A 21,073-nucleotide genomic window follows, 5' to 3' on the forward strand; every position below is an offset into this window, starting at 1 on the left:
TGTGGATAGGGGAGGTAGTATAGATCATTGTAGGGTCATGCCCAGTATGGAATACAGAAAACGGATGGAGGCATGCTAGTTCGAAGCAGGGCGGAATACGCCTAAAAATGTCATTTATGCAACTGATTATTTCTTGTTCAAGGAATTTAAATGCTCAATAAATAAATAAATAAATAAATAAGTCAATAAATAAAATCTGAACTCCTACTAAAAAATGTTTTAATGGTGCACATTGCGCCATGATCCTCCACTGTTGGCACTCTTGAATATGGCTTAAAATCATGGGTATGGAAGGTTCGCCTTTTCACAGCGCCCCCTAATCGGTCAGATTTTTCGGATCAGTAAAGGGTCCTTGGTGTGTGCTGTGGGCAAATGACTTTGAGGAGCATGAGAAACAACAGGATGCCCCTTTCATCTTATTTTTCTGAATTACTGCATTTTCATTCATTTTTCTTTATTTTACTTAGGACAGCGTAGGTGTGGAAGGCCTCTTCACAGGACATCAAAGATCATTGGTGGAGAAAATGCTAAGAAGGGAGAATTTCCGTTTTTGGTAAGTACATTTTATTTTTTGACCAATTACAAAATCTCTCTATTCAATCTATAATTTAATTTCTAATAAATTTGTTACTTACGACACATACATACAATGTGACATAACTTGTGCACAAAAATACATAAATGCGGACTGACATCTAGAAAAACGGCCGATTTCATTAAAAAAAAAGAAAGTAAGTGCGCAACTAGATTGTGTGCTAAACTTTCTGCACACAAATACATAAGTACGTATTGACGTCCGGACAAGCGGCATATTTCAATTAAAAAAAAATTAAGAAAAAGCAGTTGCATGCATAGATTTTGAGTTAACTTGTGCGGCCCCTTGTTCTTATACCAATATCAGTTAATTTAAAAATAGCTACAATAGATGTACCTGACTTTTAAAATTTCCTTTCTTTCTAAAACTTTGTCTTACAATATTATCTGTCTCTTTTTTTTTTTTTTTTTGAGCAATCACATTGCTTATTGTTCTCATTTGACTGTTTTGAATTCTTCCGATTTTATTTTACCCCGTATCCCTCTGGCAGCACCACCGTCCACCGACCCCTCCCAATCTGCTCCTCTAGCGAGCAAAGTCTCCAGGTTGCATCCATATCCTACACACACATGCATACATACACACACACACACATACCCACACTCATGCCTGCATACAGATACAAACACACACACACTCGTGTTTGAGAAAACATAATTTAAATTCAAGATGTCAAAATTCAAATTAATTTTTCTTTTTTTTATTTAGGTGAAGCTCTCTCTCTCTCTCTCTCTCTCTTTTTTTTTTGCGCAACTTATACTAACTACTTAAGAAGGACGAAAATTCCAAATCAGAAAATGATAATTTTCCGATGAAGTTGTGTGGAGCAAAAAGGATTTTGTTTGAAGTGCGTTCTTAAAAGCTAATAAAGGAGGATTCATCTAAGCCTACACTTAAGCTTTTCATTTTTTAACGTATATACAATGATAAAACATCAGAAACGTTCAAGGAAAATATTGAACAGTTGGTGTGCCTAATATCTGCCAGTAACATATCTGGCAAAACTAGGAAAAATTATCTTTAAAAATCAGTAACCTTCTTGAAATTAACCCGGAATCTTTCTGAAGAGTTCAGAACATTTTGCATAAAAGAGAATTCCAAATTCTGGAATACATCAGGAACCTTTCAAAAAATATTAACTTGGCATTTTCCTAATATTCTAGGCATTGTCCTGAATTAGCTGTATAGCCAAAGCTAAAGCAAAATTGCAAGCGCATACTTGAAAATAAATTATAAGTTCAAACTTAATATTTTGGAAACAGCATAACATTGAGAAATTATTAAATATTGACCCATCATGATTTTATTACGAGCCAGAATAAAAATGGAGATTTCTACGAGAAAGTGCTTAAGATTTTTTATTTATTTGATTGCTTATTAGAGAATTATACGAATAATGTAGTAACATGAAAAAGAGAATCGAAGTAGGTAGCAGTCGAAAGCAGAAGCGGAAACAGCGGAGGTTCATAGGGGTCAGCCCCCTCCCTAAACGGGCGAAACTTTTATACACCAACTTTGTGTTCAAACAGTTTATGAATAAAAAATTTACAATTGCAGTACTCTAATTAATTCATTAAAATATTTCAAAAGTAAACATTTGAAATACAGCTTGTCTTCATTGCTTATAAAATTAATTAGTAACGTTTATGCCTTATGATATACCTTATTCTTGACCGATTTGGTGCTTTTTATTGACACCGGAGCTGTTTCAGAAATATTTCGTGCCTAAAATCGTAAGTTCGTTCTTGGAAATGGGGAGAGGGCGGGGTCATTCCTCATCAAGACCCACCCTAAAATGGTAGTCTACCCGTCTCTGATTGAAACCAGGGTCTTTAGAAGAGGAGACTAGGGTTGGACCATCTCCCGAAACAGGTTGTGGGGGTATGAAATTGGTGACGTAGCTCCGGAAGCACTCGCGGAGCACTTTAAGACGATTTCAATAGGAAATAGCATTGCTTCGCTCCTATTTTTGGACGTAAAAGCATAATTCGGGGGGGGGGGGGGGAATTAAGTCTTCGTGTCTTAATTTACCTTCTTTGATACTAGTGTCTCACCCATATTTTACGAGAATTATTTTGAATTCGAATAAAATGGAAGAACAAAACTTGATCATGAGTGATGTCAAACGATAATTATTATGAAACTAAACCAAGTTTGAATACAACTTAAAATAATTTTATTCGAAGAAAATGGTAATCTATAAGAGTCATTAAATTCGTAAACTGCTACAAAAAATCTTTTCCTGATTTGGAAGAGAAATTACTGTTATTCATTTACTTTAAAGTTTATCTTCAAAAAATTGTAGAAGAGAGAAAGAATCATTATTAATATTAATAATATAATAAATTAATATTAATTCTGAGAAGTAAAAAACGAATTTTTCAATGAATAATGATTGAATTTAATAATATATAGTTACTATATTAGTTCAAAATAGTTATATATTTACATTTATAAAATATATACAACAACATAGAGGGGAAAATACAAATACTCAGAAACTGATTACCACATGGTAATGCTTCATTTATACGTCTTTTATGAAAGAAATTAAATACCTCATGAAGCATTTTTAAAGCAATTACTGTTATTACAAGCAGATATTTCCCAAGTACTGTTACTCGTGTATAATGGAAAGATTTTATAACTACTATGTTGATTCAAAATGCAAATAGCTGTGTACATAAATGACTACAATAAATACATATATTAAAATATTATTTTTGCAGAATATTAAAATAACTATAGAGGAATATGTACGGAATATCAGAAGCTGGTTGGTACATAACGTTTCTTTAATAACCCCCCAAAAAAATTATCCTATGAAATATTTTTAAGATCAAACCTTTACTTTAAACTGATATTTCCAAGAACTATTGGCTGTGACTTTTCAAATGGGTACCACTAATAAACATTCAAAGTATGATCAACTATGTAATTACTGATGTCTATGATTCAAATAAATGAAATAAGCTATAATAAATACATATACTGCAAAAAAATTGCATTTGTAGAATATATGCGCAACTGTAGATGGAAAAATATGCGTTATACGAAACTGACACAACAGGTTGGCACATAACGTTGTATTAATATCCCCACAAAGGAATATTATTCAATTGAAACATTTTTTAAAACAACTACCTTTACTTTAAACATATATTTCCAAGAACTATTGTTGTGACTTTTTAACTGGTTATCAATGATAAAAATTCAAATTATAATCAGCTACGTAATTACTGATGATTATGGAACAAGTAAATGAAATAAACTACAATGAATACATGTACTGAAATGTTTGCATTTGTAGAATATATGTACAACTCTAGATGATAAAAATATGTATTCTCCGAAAATGACACCACATAACGAGTCGTTGAAGTTCATCATCCAATGATTTTTTGTTCGTTCGTTTGTTTTTTAACAGTTTAAGATGTTGCTAGAAATTAATCCATGAAATATTTAAATTTGCAAAATAGATAAAACAACTAAAAATGGAAAAATATTGATTCTTTGACATTTAAACCACTCATTGTTCCAATATTTAACTGCTGTATTAAGAGATTTATTATCCTATGAAACATTTTTGAGAACTCATACTATATTTCAAAGAGATATTCAAACAGCACACTCCGAATTGAAATGAAAAGATGCACAAGTCATCAAATATATGCATATTTTTTATTAATCTCCAATTAATTTACATTCTTAAATAATTTCATTCAATAAACATCATTGATTATGAAATAACAAAAAAGTGCATAACATTTCGAATTCAAAGGTAATTTTTAAAAAAACCACTCTGAAATCCATAACTATTCAGGGGCGGACAGGATTCCCCAAGATAGAACCAACCTTGACTCCCAAAGGTTTCAAAAGAAAAAAAAAAAAACCTCGAAAGTCCGCAGGTTTAAGGGGGGGGGGGGAACATCCCTAAAGCGCACAGGTTTTAGTCCGTAAAAAATTAAGTAAAATAAAATAAATAAACCGAAGGTACACAGGTTCAAGAGATGAAAGAAAAACTGAGCTTAGGTTTGAGGAAACAAGGAAAAAAAAAAAAAAGAGGCTCAGGATTGAAGGGGTGCAAAAAAATAAAAAAAAAAGAATGAATGAAAAAAAAACCGAAGTCACACAAATTTGAGGGTGCAAAAAAGAAAATAATAATAACCAAGGTACGCTGAGGGTGCATCGGCCGGCGGGCCCGTCCGCCCCTATCACTGTCTGACCCCTTTTTTTCCAATTATACCAAAACCTATGTTGCAGCTGCTCTTAATTTTCGTCATTAGTTATTTTATTTTTGCTTCTGTGTTTTAAATTCATTATAAACTACACCCCCCCCCCCTCACCGAACGAAAAAGGGAAAACAATATAGAAAGGAATACTAAGAATTAAAGAACTTATTTCAAAACACTAGGATAGTTTTTGAAAAATAATTTAAATGAAGTATAAAAAATTCTCCTGGTTCTTGGAAATGTCATGCCCAGGGCACGGGCAAGGGGACCCCGTGCGATAAACAGTGCGAGCAGAAAAATTAAAATTGAAGATGCAAACCAGTATTGAGCTATGGAAATACGCAAGTCAGTGCTTCCAGGATGTCGTCAGACACGGCCGTTTCCCCCCTCCTTTAGCCACTAAGCGGCGAAACTGAAAGATCAAAGACACGGTCCCACCCTCCTTTTCCTTCACCCTGGATTGAAACAGCATATTGAGGCATATTTTTGAATGCGTAAGTTATTTATCCACGCCCGCCTATTATGGAGATATAAGGTCCTAAAGTCTACCGAAATTTCAAGAAAAGTCGCCAAACTTAAAGACTTGATTAGAAATGAAAGACTACGTGACTTTAATGTCTGCATGTTCAGGACATACATCTAAAAAGCTTTGAAAGATGTGTAACCTTTCTCACCAGAGTTCGTTAAACTTAGATTTTTCGTAACATTTCGACGGACTTAAAAACTAAGACCACATATTTCGATAACAGGCTAGCGGGGACAAATAATTTATGCTTCCAAACACGTGTTTTCAGTCCCTTAATTGCTATTTTTTTCGATTAGTTGTTCATTATTTAGTTTCTCAAAATATACCATCACTGAAACTAACAACTAATATTAGAGACGCCATCTGTTGAGTAACTAGTCGAATACAGCCCTACATCGCCTGTAACAATATTAATAATTTTTTAATTCTTACTGCCGTTGGTTACCAGGGTTGCCAGACGTCCCGGATTTCATGGGACAGTCCCGTATTTTGAAAAATTGTCCCGCGTCCCGGGGAACTTCCATACGGGACGGCTAAAATCCCGTATTTTAGCTGATAACACTATTTTACAGAACGAGACATTACTTTAAGGGAAAAAATAAAGTAAAGCAAAAAATGCAAAATAATGAGCCAGAAGAAAATCTTGTGGCAGCAGACAAAGAAATTATTTTCTTTTAATTTGGTTTGTATATTTTTGTTTCGGCGGCAGACCATGACGAACTGAATGGTTGCTTCTTTGCTCATTGACTGATGTTGGAGAATATATTTCTGAGGAGTGCCCACCCCCCAATAGCCAACCCCCCCCAAAATGAAACCACTTAAAACATCCCCTCCCTAAACATTTCAATGGCGTAGTCTGCGCCATGACCCTCCCATAGGTAGGCACCTCTGCATTTCTGCGCATGCGTCGTCAATTGCAACGAAAACAATTTTTATACTTTGATAGGCGACATTTTGTGAAGTTTAATGCTCCGTTGAGATTAAATTTTTCAGATTCATCATGCATAGACGTGTCATTAATCTCCCCCCATTCCCCCTTTTCACTCGTAGAAACCTATCCCGTATTTGCTGTTCTTAATTCTGTCAACCCTGGTTGTAACAAACTTCGTAAGCACGTTTGTGTAATTTTGCGTTTGCTGTTTGCTCCCTGTACTTCTTGCGTTTCGAAATTGGTTGCTGACAGATTTTCTTTCAATCCTCAGGTGTCTCTGAGAGGACCCGAAGAGCCTCGTGCTGTCGAGATGCTTCATAAATGTGGAGCCGTCCTCTTAAACGACCGATGGGTCATGACCGCAGCGCATTGTGTCTTCGAGTAAGTTTACCTTCAATAATAAAACAAGCAAAGAAGAAATCAGAGTTACATGGTATAGTTGCAATAGAAAATTTTTAAGTTAATATTAAGAAAATTATTTCGAAAAGTTGAATTTGTTGCTGACAAATTAAAGCTCGCGTTTTCAAGGGATGCAACGAACTTTTAAAACGCTCTTTCTTTTTAACGAGCTTTTATTCTCTGTTCTCTATCGAAGTCTATTGTGGATTACTCTTGTCTTCAAAAAATATAGTTTTTTCATTCATTTAAATCTACATATTCATTTTTTTTTTTGAGCAATCACGAATTACTTTTGCTCCCACTTGACCGCAGTTGAAGTTTCTTTGATTTATTTTGCTATGTTTGTAATGCAAATTCCTCTGATACACGAACCTCTGCGAGCATGTGCCTCCCCCTGCGCGGCTGAGTCCATGTTCCAAGGAATCGACTTTATTTATAAACGATCCTCTCGAATTTGCACAATCTTCTTTAGACAAATTCAGCATTCAGCTCAAAACCTCGTGCATTCAGCCCTTAGCATTCATTTGACGTCTTGAATTCAAAATATTTTTTTTGCAATTATGATTACGATAGGAACCATTTATAGATACAAAAACCCAACGTGTAGGGTCCTATCGTGACTACGAAAAACTTAACTTGAATTCAAGACAAATTCAAATGAGTGTCTGGGGCAGAATGCTGGATGTTTTCCTATTTATTTTTTATTAATTTTATCATACTTAATATTATACTAAAAAGCTCTTATGCAACATAATATATTTAAAAAAGTTGCACTGTAATGCAATGATGGCAAACCTATGACCCGCGGGCTAGGCGCTCACCCTCGAATGCTTTTTAACCGATCCACCCGTTAATTTTCATATTTCATTTTATAACGACAAGGGTAAAATCACTTCAACATTATCTCTTCAAAGGGTTGATAACAAAAAATGCTTATTGAACTCTGTACGCACAACTTCACTAACTCTTTTTCAGATATCGCAGGAAGAAGCATTTAGCCCTTCTACGAGTCCGTCTTCTTGAGCATGACTTGTCTTCTGGGACTGACCACAAGGATTTCAAAGTGGAAATGTTGGTCACTCATCCGCTCTACCAACAACCCCATCAGATGAGCAATGACATCGCTCTTCTGAGGTTAGAAGCGATGGCCGGACAAGAGGCTTGGCCAGTTTGTTTACCACGCCCAGACGAGAATATTACGGGTTTGAACGCAACAGTAGCTGGATGGGGGCAGAGTTTTAAAGAAGGTAACGGACTTTCTTCGTATTTCAATTAGAGATGCAAAACTCTGAAAATTCCCCGTTTATTCCAGGGAAGTCCCCCTCCCCCCCACCCAACACTGTACATAAATTCCGATACGTTGCTGGTTATTTCCGTGGAGCGTCTCGAGATTTTACAGACTTTAATTTATTTCCCCGTAAAATCAGGTATCTTTGCAAAAAAATTTCCTGAATTTCTACAAGTTGCACGAATGCAGACTTTTCACTATTGTGGAAAATATTTTTTGCTCCCAGTTTAAAGATTGACTGAGCATGCTTATTAATTGTATCGACTTAACCACAACTACTGCCCTTGCAAATAGACTGCGCATCCAATCGGAACGAGTGAGTTGCTGTATAGCTGCGGTCCTCGTAAGGCAAATGAAATGTCTGGTTCTTACTTATAATTCTGCCATGGCAGTTTTAATGCTTCTGGAGGCTTTCTGTGTAAATCAGGAAGGCTCAAATAAATTAAACCTAGCTAATTTTTTTGAAGGTTCCCGAGTAATGACTGGCTTCAACGTGGGGGGTCTCCCAATTCTTCCAAAAGCTCCAAAGATAATTTCAGAAAGGTTACTTACTGACTTTCAGCTGAAAACGTTCCTGGTTTTTCCAAGATATGTTACTGGCAGAAATAGGGCACATCAGTTGCCTATTAGTTTCCAGGAACGTTTCTGAATTGCTTTTACAGTGAACCCCAGGGAATTTAATTTGAAATCGTGAATTTGAAAATTTTCATTTCACGGAATTACCCAAATTTTCATGTCAAGATTTTTTTTTTCTCCTTCAGCAACTTTTTTTTAACAATATATTTTGGTGATTTGCAAGACATCGTGACCTTGGTGTAATGACAAGAAAATATTTTCATTAATCAAAAATATTTTGAATATTTTTTTTCATTTAATATTCACAGGTGTTTCCACTTTCTCAGCATTGTAGTAAAGAAAGATGAAAAAATATTTTAAATTGATTGTGGAATGGATTACCTTAATGAATTAAATTTTAAATCTCTGTTCTCTACATTTATTGTATAAATATACTGTGCGTAACAAATAAACAAATTCAACCAAGAATAATCGGTGATGGATTTACCTATAAGCTTACCTATAAGCTAATAGGTTCAGGAATTCCACTTTGTTGGGGGTCTCCCTAGTAGCAACAAATTGCATGATTCGTTCCTAAAAATTTTAAATGCTTGAAAAAAAAATAAACTTTATTTTCAAGTGCCTGAAAACCTTGAAAATTTGGGAAATGTAATTACACGTCTTAAATATTAAAACTTCTTACAATTACGAAGATAAGGGAAAAGGCAAATATGTGCAAAATTCAGCCCATTGCTACATCCTGGATTAAAAATTTAAAAATCGGGGTTCTCATGTTTCTGTAACATATTGTTTGAGATAAATTTTTGTGACTCGCATGTGTCATATCTTGCTAATTATACAAACCTAATTAGTTTCTTGAAAAGTACAAAAAAAAATTTTACATGTTATTTGGTATGCTGATTTCAAAAATCCCCGCCATTTTTCTCCATCAGGTCTGAGTTTTTGTGAAGTTGATTTTTATTTTTACTGAAATCTTCCATGTTAAAGAAAACTCTCGGATAATTTTCGTGCAAAATCTGACAACATTGAGCTTTTTTTCATTTGAATATAAAGAAAGGAATTTTTTCTTGGCGATACACATTTATTAATCCGTATTAAATTTTTTTTAACGGTTTAAATGAAAAAAAAAATCTTATTCAGCTCACAAGAATTACCTCTGCACTGTAAAAACGATTCAGAAGCGTTCCTGGGAAATGCTACCTGCTTTGGTGAGGTAGCGTGTTTTCTTTCTTAATTGTGGTAGTAGAGTATTTTTGTTTCTTGATTAACACTATGTTAATCCACGCTACTTCATTCTAGCAGACATTGCTCATCCATTGCTCATCCTAACTCTCGACGTTTAGCGACTTTTCTTAAAAGTTCGGCAGACTTTCAGACTTCATATTTCGATAACGGGGAGGCGAGGGCAACTAATTCATGCACCTAAAAATATGCTTTACAACGTTCTTTCGATTACTACTCATTTGGACTTTTTCCATTGCAACACTATCGCACGGTTTCCTGTTTAAATGTGCTCCGTATCTAGTCAGTAATAAAAATTGATATTTATTTTCATCGATATTTTCAGGAACTTACTTTAGAAAAGACATTTTGCAAAAAGTCGTAGTTCCTGTCCTTTCAAATGGAGATTGTGTTCAAATGTATGGTGAAGCGGGTCATATATTTCCTTTGGAGGAAAATCAAGTATGCGCAGGTTACAGAGAAGGTGGGAGAGATTCATGTCAAGTAAATATGTTTTGAATATTTTACTCATTTTTTGAAAATTGTGTAAATTATATGATGAATATCATGGAAAATATATTGAGCACAATGCGCTTGCAGGCATGAAAAATAATTTAAAACGATAAAAAAAATAATTTATAAGTAGTGTTACCGTACTTTACGTAGTCTAATTCCGAAAACCTTTCTCATAGTGGCAGGGGGGGGGGGGGAAATGAAAGCAAAAGCATAATATTGAACCAACCAATTTTTAAATTATACTTGGCAAGAAAACGTTTAGATATGTTGCTCAAAACGCTAAGGACCACTGCCGAGTACGGCGATAAAATTGATTCAACTGCCACACCGAAGCGGTTTCGTTATTCGATTTTTTAAAAAAATTGTAATCTTATATCATTAAAAACTGAGCGTGTGTACCTATGTATGTCTAAGTTTCTTCTTCAGAACGACAGTGAGCTGACCATCGAACCGATATCGATGGATTCGTAATCTTTCCGTCTTTATGTTTGGCTATTTAACATATTCCTCTGATAATAATTAGCGGAGATATCAATTAAAAACTATTAATTATGACACTTAGATTTTGACATGATATCCCTATTTTTCGAAGGCTTTCCTTCATTCAAACTATTATTCAATGCTTCATCTCAACTTTCCGTAACAATGCTTTTATTAGAATTTGTAGCGTGAAGAAAATCATGAAATGAAAGATCTGTTGCCATTTTTTTTCTCGAATATGAACAAATAAAATTCTGGATTTTGTTTTAAAGGCTTTTCCTGTAATGGAGGGATTTAAAATGTTTACATTTTGGTTATTTTTCCAGAATCTGCCGCAAAATTGTACTGATTTTTATTTCTTCAAACCTGATAGTCACTTGACGTAACTTTTATTTTCGAGGTAGACCGAGCAAAGCCGGGCGATGCAGCTAGTATTTATAAAGACCAGTTATAGTCTTCCGTTTCCCTGACCGTTTTCCCCGATTTTATTTGAGACCTGACCGTTCTGTTCTTGACGCATATTAGCGCACTCAAGTGGTAATTCGCACCCAAGTGACGTAATGAAGGGAGGGAGTGGGGGGCAATACCTCTCCCATGAAGATGTAAAATTCATAGCGTTAACAGTGCTAATCAAAATTATTTTTTTCGACTGATGCAATTGTGGTAATCAGAATTGAAAATTACTAATACTGTGTGTGACAATAGGGAAGTTTTCGATTTTTCAATTTTATTTTTATATGATAGAGTAACATGTATGAACATCATAGGTGAAAAAAATTTTGCGATAGGATAAGTAGTTTTTTTTTTTTAATTAATTTTCAAAGTTCAAGCACTTGTGAAGTTAAATGGCATAGGAAGTGACGTCATGCGCTCTTCCGATAGGGGAGGAGTCGAAGGTCACGCATTCGACTTCGAAGACGAAACGTAAAAGGCTTATTTCATCGCATTTAACTCCTGGCGTTTCTAGAACATTAAACCTCTCATCCTCTCGGAAATATTTGAATATCATCATTGGTGTTACATGAGGAAGATTATTTAGATTGTGCTTTAACGAATCCGGCCTCCATAATGTGTTCAAAAGGTTTATTGAATTTCTAAAAAATAAAAATATCAGAACGCTCAAAATGTCCCTTGCGAAAACAAGGGATCTTCGGCGGAAGGCTGCCCATTCGCGCCCTGTGACGTAGGCTCGTGACGTTTCAGAAAAGCGCACTTTTGCGTATGGATTTTTAAAAATTCATTAAAAATCAACCACGGTGTTTTAAAATTCGGCGATAGTGAATTTTTTAGTTTTGAGGGTCAATTAACAATATCCAATAGCCAAAATATGAACATTTAATAGGCTGCAACTTCCCTATTAAAAACGTCCGTTTCTAAACTCTCATTCTTTTAAGGAACTTAATTTAAAATAAGACTGTTCATTGTTTGAATAATATAATACTCACAAGAAAATCGCCCGTCAAGGTATGACTGGTGAAAATTGCTTCTACATTTGAACGGAGCAATTGACTGTTTAGTTGTATTTTGATAGTGAAATTTTAAACATAACTCGAGTGGATTAACCCTAAACTTCAGGTTTATCCCCAGTTTCGCCGATATTTCAAATTTCCTCCCCCCCCCCCTTTAATGTATCAAAAGATGTTATTGAAACTGAAAAACAGGGGGAGGGGGGAGAAATTGCATGTTGGCGAAACTGGAGAGACACCAAACTCCAGTAGATAGTGATAGTTGTTGAACCACTTTTTCGTTTCTTGATTCTCCTAAAATTAGTCTTACCAGTAAAACAGTTAAGTTACCGGATCCAGTATAGTCGTGTCCAAATAAAGCATTTCCCTGCACGTCAAACATTGCCACAAAATATTACCAAATTACAAATAATGTAGTGAATTTTTTGTGCTTCGACAATGAAATAATGCCGTCACGCATGCATTGGCGCAAGTTTCATTGTTGGTGACGTCAGCGTTACTCGATCAGTGATTTTGGCTATTTACATATAAGGTGACGGTGTTTCTTTGTTTCTTTCTATGTTTGTACCCGATAGCTAGAAGACCCCATAGCACCTACAGCACTGAAACTTGGCATAGAAATTTGAACGTACCCCGGGCCCGTACACATCGAAGCCGAAATTCTAAATTTCGAATGAGTTTTTTTTCAAATTAATTAATTAAGCTAAATTTCGGCTAATTAGAGGGTAAAAAATCTTCCCACCCCCAAACATTATATATCGTTGGAAAAGGTTTACCTTCCCAAACAAGATGATGTTTGTTCCATTTTTCTCAATTAATTAGAACAGGAGACATAAGCGATTCTAATTGAGCCAATTTTCAAGACTTCTCTTTCGAGAAATTGCTATAACACTAGGTCCACTTTCCAGGCAATTTTCAACTACAACACTAGGTTCATTTTCCAGACAATTTTTCAACTACTTTCTTTTCAAATATTTTGGGGGAAGTTGTTGCTTATGAATAATTTACTGTTATTACTTTATTTTAAATTCATTGTGCGTATGTTAATTGATTTTCTTTTTAATCAGAAAGTTGCTTGGCAAATTTGGCGATGAATTATGGAGTTTTTTTACATTTCAAAGCTACTGCAAATGTAATTTTTATGTAATTTGTTTTTCTTAAATTCAACGGATTTTCTTTAAATTTTTTGCACAGGCATCGCTGTGCGGGCGGGGTACTGCTAGTTATATATATGAGAAGGCTACGTGAAAGATAATAAACAGTCATCGCAGTTTTGTCTGATTTAGTTGCCAGAAATAAAACTTATGAAAATAAATAAGCCGAGGGGGGGTGGGGGGGATTCTGGGCAATATCCTGTGCACTTACTTTCTTACTCTTTTGTTTTACTTTCTTTGACCATAGAAAATACTAACTCTCCTAACACATTATCCTTCGAAATGTATTTTTCTTGGCTACGTTACTGATAAGGGTTTATTTTGATAATAATGTAGTGAACAAATAAATTATTGAAAACAATTTCCGATAAAACAACGATTTAATTGTTTTCCCCAAAATTACTGCTTATGCAATAAAGACTAAATATTGTAATCCTAATTTTGAGGTCGCAGCATATTTCTTTTAAATATTGGTTTTATTAAATAAATCCAGAGGTGACGATTGGGACTGAAAAGTGGGGGGGGGGGCAGAAAAAAGCTGCAACTAAAAGCCATAAGATTTTCAGAGGCAGAAAAAAAAAAATGAAAGCAAAAAAAAAAAAAAAAGAGAAAAAAAGTTTTGATAAGGCTGGTTTTGAGAGCATATGAGTGGTCATTGATGCAAATCTAACGTTTTAACTCACGTTTGTCTTAAAAAGATTTTTATGATTTACGCACTCAGTAACTTTTCCTGAAGAAACGCTTGGACATGAATAAGACTTACATTATTTATTTACCCCTAAGTGATTTGAGATGTCACAAACACTTGGAAATAATTTCATTTAGCAAGTGCGGCTTCTTTAAGTAAAACAAATGGTTCACTATTATTTAATTACAAACAATAATAACAGCTAGCAAATAATTACGATCTGAAAATTTTGACTCTTCTGTTTTTTTTTTTTTTTTTTAATAATTTCTAGTTTTGGTTTTTAAATTGAAAAAGAAAACAAAAAAATAAACCATTAAAAATCCCCCCCCCCCCTTTCAAGGGAGTCGGGTTTAATCTTTAAGGTAGCACAACCATTGTGACGTCATAGGAAGAAAGGAATAGTAGAAGAAAAACTGCATCAGAAGAATATTGGGAAAAAAAAAGACGCTCTAGACAGTTAATGAGAGGAATAAAACAAATACGCATAACACAGAAAATTAATTTTGATTACGAAACCATCGAATCTCTAGCAGACTCAAAATTTAGAGCAGCGTCATCTGTTGGAAGTAAAAAGCAGAATGAATAGCGAAAAAAAAGAAAAAAAAAACACTTAAACATAATGAGAGAAGAAAATAATTGTTGAAAGAGCAATTACGAAGATGTATACATACATATGCAACACTTAGAAAAATTATTTTCGATAACTGAACCGAAAAATATTTTGATTTTGTCCACAAAAGTATTTGTAAACCCTGTTTCGACGGCGCAAGATACGAGTGATAAGCATTGGAATAGCTATAAAAACCATTCGAGAGAAACATGAGGTGAACTATTCCTTTAGGAGGTTGTGTGTGTGAGGAGGTTGGATGTTGAGTCAGTGTCATTCCCCCAACCTCAAAAAGGGCTTATTGATTTAATACGCAGAAATCCAATCAGTCTAAATTTCCGTAGACCCGCAAATGGCGAAATGTTTCCGCTGCGGACTTTAAAAACCGGCCCAGCCACATTGGGTGGAATAACTGCTTATCTGGCAACACTACCCCTGTGAAAAGAATATGTTTCTATATTTTCCCGCCAAAAAATGTTAATTTGAAATTCCCAAGGCTGAGATAAACTAAATGAACTAGTTCAATCAATTGAACTAAAATCTTCCATCCCTGCAAAACGCAAAGTAAGGAAAACAAAGAGTCTTTAATTTTTTAATGCACGGAAATCCAATCAGCCCAAGTTTCCACAGACCCGAAAAACGGCAAAATAAATCGCCGCGGCCTTTAAAAACCAGCAAAGCCAAATTTGGCAGAAAAACTGCCTGTCTGGCAACGCTACCACTGTGTAAAATGTTACTACATTTTCCCGCCAAAAAAGGCAAAGCGGAAAGCTAGGAATACTAAGATTCCAAATTTTTAAAGCACGAATACCAACACGATGATGCACTCAAACGGAGTACGTACATCACATTTTGAAAGTAAGTATGGAACGATTAGTCACACCTACTTTATCAGGAATCATTTGTATCGAAGAAAGAACAAAGAACCTCTCGAGGAAAGAAGTTTTTTAATTAATACAGCACTGAATCATTTAAAAAACTGGGAGATATAATCGGTTCGATCAGAAAATGCTAGTGTGGGTGCAGGAATAGTAATTGATACTTATTCTATAGCTTTCCCGCAAGAAAGTAGAAGGCGCGTCTCTCCCCCAACAAGTTCATATGGCGTCTCAAATTTATACTCTGATACAAAAAAAATTTTCTTTAAGCAAAAAAAAAATACTTAGTTCAAGTAAATATTTTGCAACAAAAATATATTAAAGGTGACTAAAAATCATTCCATTATTTCCAAATACAATGTAAGGGACTATTCCCAGCAGTGGGGGCCCAAATTTAGGCCTCTGGTGCATCAAAAAAGTGGTGGGGAGCATGGGTGGTACTGGAGGAGGGGAGATTAGGTAGTCTGTACCACTTTAACTGACTTTTTTATGATTGAAGTTTAACGCTATATTAACCAAATTACCACTCGAAACTTCGGGACGCGACCTTAAAAATCGGGATGGATTGTTACAGCGGACTCTTTTCTTCCAATTTAAAGCTCCAGTTTACTTTTTACGAAATAATAGAATGTGAACCCACAGTTTTTAAGTCAATTTTTCTTTCTTTAAATACTTGAATCAGTCAGTTTTTTTTTGATCGATTGGTAATTTTGAGCGTGGAAACGTGGAGGGACAAGGCTCCATTACTTTTAAAAGTGAGGGGGCAGTTGCCATCCCCCCCCTGCCTCCCCGTGTACTGACCACCTATGGAACCAACCTACGGCCTGCGGGTCAAATGTAGCCTATTGTTATGTTTAATGTTACACATGGAAAATATATATTCTAGAACCTTCCAAATCAACACATAGTCTTATTCGGTATTACGACTTATTGCTATCAATTTGAAGAAAAATAGTAAGGAATTTGTTTCTAAAAAACAGACGGAAACTTCGCATCAATAAAATAAGCATGTAGCAATAATAGTTATACTTCTTGCTTTATAATTTTCTTTACATTTCCACTTTTCCCCATACGTGTTCTGGCACGCGAGACTCATCTAAGCATTAGGTGTGGCCCTTATGTTAAAAAAGATTGGGCACCACTAGTTTAGAAGATTTTTATGACAGTTTATATCTCTATATTTCTGCAACAGATGGCGCTAGTAACTGCAGCAACATTTTTGCAAAATCTTGATCTTGTTTAGCTTAATTTAGCCTCATTCCTTAGGGGCCATTCATTAATTATGTAAGGATGATTTTGGCAATTTTTGACCCCCCTTCCCCCATGTAAGGGTAAGTAAGATTTTCCACCCCCCTATCTTACGTAAGATTCTGTTTAGCTTTTTCAAAATAATAAAATTACGAATCGTCACTGGAATCGTTCTTAAATTCACTATTATTGAATTTTCCTTAAAAATGCTTTTGCGTGAAGAAATATTTACTGAAAAGAATCTACACAATGTTTTTCCTCATAATTTTTTGCATTTAATGCTGGACAATTCTACCATAATAGAGACGGAATTTAGGTTTTGAACCTTAGGGTAACCTTATTTGGCACACTTTCGAACTTACCTGAATAATAGGGATGGACTAGGGTACCGTGAGAAAATCCTGTTTCTTCAAAGGGTGCCACGAGTCGAAAAAGTTTGAGAACCCGTGCCTAGCTGATTTCTAAGCTTTGTCTTCAAGAATCTCCCAGAAAACAGAGGCGGACGGGGCACTACTCTCTCTAGACACTACTGGCATGGCTTACTAAATTACCGCTTGGGATGCGCCAAAAGGTGTTCCAAGTGGTCATAAGGCAGGATCGGATCCACGGGAGGGGAACTGGGGGAACGTTCCTCTCCCAAAATCCCAAGTGTACCAATAAAATTTTCAGAACAGAATACAGCGAAATTCTTCCGTGTTTTAAAACTTGAACTTCAAGAAAGGCGCCAGGAAAAGCGAGGAGAGAATCGCAAAAACAGATCGAAAGAAGAGAACTGTGAAAATGCCCCCCCCCCCCCTCAAAAAAATCTCAAGTGTGACTAAAACTGTTCAGAAAACAGGAGCACATAAAAATATTTTCGTTTTTTACAACGTGAACTAAGATATCAAGAAAAGCAATTAGACAACAGCAGAAGCAGATCCACGGAGGGGATTGAGGGAATGTCCCCCCCCCCCAATCCCATATATACCTAAAAATTTTCACAACAGAGCAAGGGCGCCTATATATGGGAGGGCAAGTGGGGGTACAAGCCCTCCTTAGAAATGAGAACTTCCTTGCTTTTAGTGTTTTTTTCCTTTGAAAAAATGTGTAAAAATCTTTTCCAACCATTAATGAATAAGTTATTAAAAATGTCAAATTTTAATTCCTCTAATCTGTATTGAAATTGGTTTCCATGGGGAAAATATTCTGCTAAACCATGGGGGAAAATTTTCAGCTCCCCTCCCCAACTTTAAATTTTGCATATGGGCGCCCTTGCAAAAGAGTGCAGGAAAATTCTTCTATTTTATAGAATTTATACTTGAAAAAAAGCTCCAGGAAAAGCGATTAGAAAATATCGAAAGCGGATCTACGGAGGGGAATTGGAGGACTGTTCCCCTCCCCCCAAAATATCATGTGTACCTGAAAAGTTTTAGAACAGATAGCAGGAAAAATCTGTTTTATAGAACTTGAAGAAAGGTGCAAGGAAAAGCGGGTTGGAGTTGACTCTAAGCTAAAACGAGAACATCATATTATTGACACACTTTATTTTCAGGAGTTGATACATGCTTTGATATAGAAAAAATGTAATTGCTCAATAAGATCTTCGAATGGCGGGAACAGATCTGGGATTTCAAAGGTCCCTTTATCTTGTCTCAAATAAGATTTTAACAAGTTACTAAATTTTTAAGTTGAAAAACTTAGAAATTTAAGTCTTCACGATCACAAGCTAGTCTTGTGCCAATTAAGTGATTGCTTCAGAAAAAAAGAAAATATCATCATGATATTTGGTAATAATTACTTTGTGACTGTATAAATTTAATATTTAAACAGTTTAAATTATCCGCGAGAGATGATGCAACTCAGGCTCTGGTTGGCTAGGTAAGGAATCATGGGAAAGCGAAATGAATTCGTGTCTACTAGTGTGATTACAGGAATCGCATTGCCGGATCTAGGCAGCAGCAAGCTGCCTAGATCCGCTAGGAGGGACCCGCTCCCTTGGCTTACCTTTTGTACATAGTCCGATACTCTATGCCCCCCCCCCCCCCCCCCCGAGTTGCTCGGGTAGCAACTGCTAGGAGGAAGCAAATTTACACTATTTCTGATGTTTTTTTCTCTGAACTTAGGTAAAAATTTTTAAGGAAGGTGGATAAGGGAGGGGGATTTAGGTTTTGCTCGGGTTCTGAAAAAACAAAGATCCGCCCATGCAGGAAGGTAAAGACAGTTGTAGAGAAATATAAAAATGAAATGCTTCCGTCACAGGTTATAAGTTATGCTAATTCAAAATTTAGAGCAGCGCCATCTATTGAAAGTAAAGGCAGAATGAAGTGTGAAAAAAAGAAAAAAAAAAAAAAAAAACCGTAAACGTAATGAGAGAAGAAAATAATTGTTGAAAGAGCAATTGTAAAGATGTATACATACATATGCAACACTCAGAAAAATTATCTTCGATAATTGAACCGAAAAATATTTTGATTTTGTCCACAAAAGTTTTTGTAAACCCTGAATCGACGATGCAGACACGCGTGACAGGCATTGGAATAGCTATAAAAATCATTCGAGAGATATATGAGGTGAACTATTCCTTTTGGATGTTGAGTTAGTGTCATTCCCCCAACCTCAAAAAGGGCTTATTGATATAATACGCAGAAATCCAATCAGAACTAATTCCCGTAGACCCGCAAATGGCGAAATCTTTCCGCCGCGGACTTTAAAAACCGGCCCAGCCACATTGGGTGGAATAACTGTTTATCTGGCAACAGTACCACCCCTGTGAAAAGAATATTTTACTATATTTTCCCGCCAAAAAAGAGTTAATTTGAAATTTCCAAGGCTGAGATGAACAAAATGAACTAGTTTAATCAATTGAACTAAAACTTCCATCCCTACAGAACGCAAAGCAAGGAAAACAAAGAGTCTTTAGTTTTTAATACACAGAAATCCAATCAGCCCAAGTTTCCGCAACCCGAAAAGTAGCAAAATTTATCCGCCGCGGCCTTTAAAAGCCAGCAAAAACAAATTTAGCAGAAAAACTACCTGTCTGCAACACTGCCCCTGTGAAAAATATTACGATATTTTACCGCCAAAAAAAAAGTCCTTCACAAGGCTGAGATTGGAATTTCCATCCTTACCAAAACGGAAAGCTAGGGATACTAAGATTCCAAATTTTCAAAGCACGAAAAACCACACGAAGGTGCACTCGAAGGAAATACAATAGACCCTTGTTTTATGCGAGGGTTACGTTCCACGGAAATGCCGTGTCAATCGAAACCGCGTAAATTGAGACCTTATAGTAGTGTTTAAATAGGGGTTAGGTTCCGTAGATTAAAGAACTACTTCATTCTAGTGATGACTAATTGTATAATAAGTTTAACATGTACTTATATCGATTTTTATGCACAATATGCATAAAGAAAACATAAAATAATTTCGAGTTCTGTTTATAAACAGGAGATGACAATGATAGTCTTTTGGCAGTCATTAGGAATTTTCATATGTAATTCTTTGCAGAGCATTTACGCATTCATGGCCACTGCGTCATTTTCATGATAGAATCTTCCTTCACTAACAAATCAGAAAGATCATTTCTATTGTCTAGAAATAGCTCAAAATTTTCAATGTGAACGTTTTCGGTTGTGTGTCACCGATTGTCGGTATCTTCGTTGGTTTTTGGTCGCCTTTGTCACTCCGAAAAGTTCTTCTTAAAATGAGTTCTGAACTGTGTGAAATTAATTACTTTAGTTCTGGAAAGAGCTCTGGAACCAATTGCATAAAATATCTCCAGTGGCCCAAGCTCGGTTATTTGCACGCCAAAATGCAGATTAGTACGTGTAATCTTCAATCTTTAGCATTTTGGAAGAGGGGAAATTTTTATCTGTTTGCAATGCCGCATCCGCGTAGAACCGAAACTCATCCATGTGAAATAAAAGAAAGGTGACAAATCTTAAACCGCGTAAAACGAGGGTCTACTGTACGCTACATTTCTGAATATAGGAATGGAACGTTAAATCACACCTAATTAAGCATGATTTTATTTCCTATAAGTGCACATGTTGAAATAAAGAAGTTTTTAAATTAATACCGCACTGAATCATTAAACGAACTGGGAGATATAATCAGTTCGATCTGAAAATGCTAGTGTGGGTGAAGGAACTGTAGTTGTTTCACTTATTATAGCTTTCCCGCATGAAAGTACAAGACCTATCTCTTCCTTAACAAGTTCATATGAAAACTCAATTTTATACTCTGATTTCTTTTTCCTTAAGCAGAAAAAAAAAGGTCAAGTAAATATT

General features: G+C 35.5%; 1 protein-coding gene across 1 annotated transcript in view; it reads left to right on the forward strand.

The window, feature by feature from the left end:
* The first annotated feature begins 281 nt into the window (after positions 1-281).
* The window catches only part of LOC129227942 (trypsin-1-like), a 29,619-nt gene continuing 8,827 nt past the window's right edge, over positions 282-21,073 (forward strand). Inside the window, exons 1-5 of the mRNA XM_054862565.1 lie at positions 282-285; positions 468-553; positions 6,556-6,665; positions 7,659-7,930; positions 10,115-10,272. Coding sequence (XP_054718540.1) covers positions 282-285; positions 468-553; positions 6,556-6,665; positions 7,659-7,930; positions 10,115-10,272 — 630 coding nt within the window. The remainder of the gene's footprint in view (positions 286-467; positions 554-6,555; positions 6,666-7,658; positions 7,931-10,114; positions 10,273-21,073) is intronic.

Source organism: Uloborus diversus, chromosome 8 (genome assembly GCF_026930045.1).
Source record: "Uloborus diversus isolate 005 chromosome 8, Udiv.v.3.1, whole genome shotgun sequence".
In the NCBI taxonomy this organism is placed as follows: Eukaryota; Metazoa; Arthropoda; class Arachnida; order Araneae; family Uloboridae; genus Uloborus; species Uloborus diversus.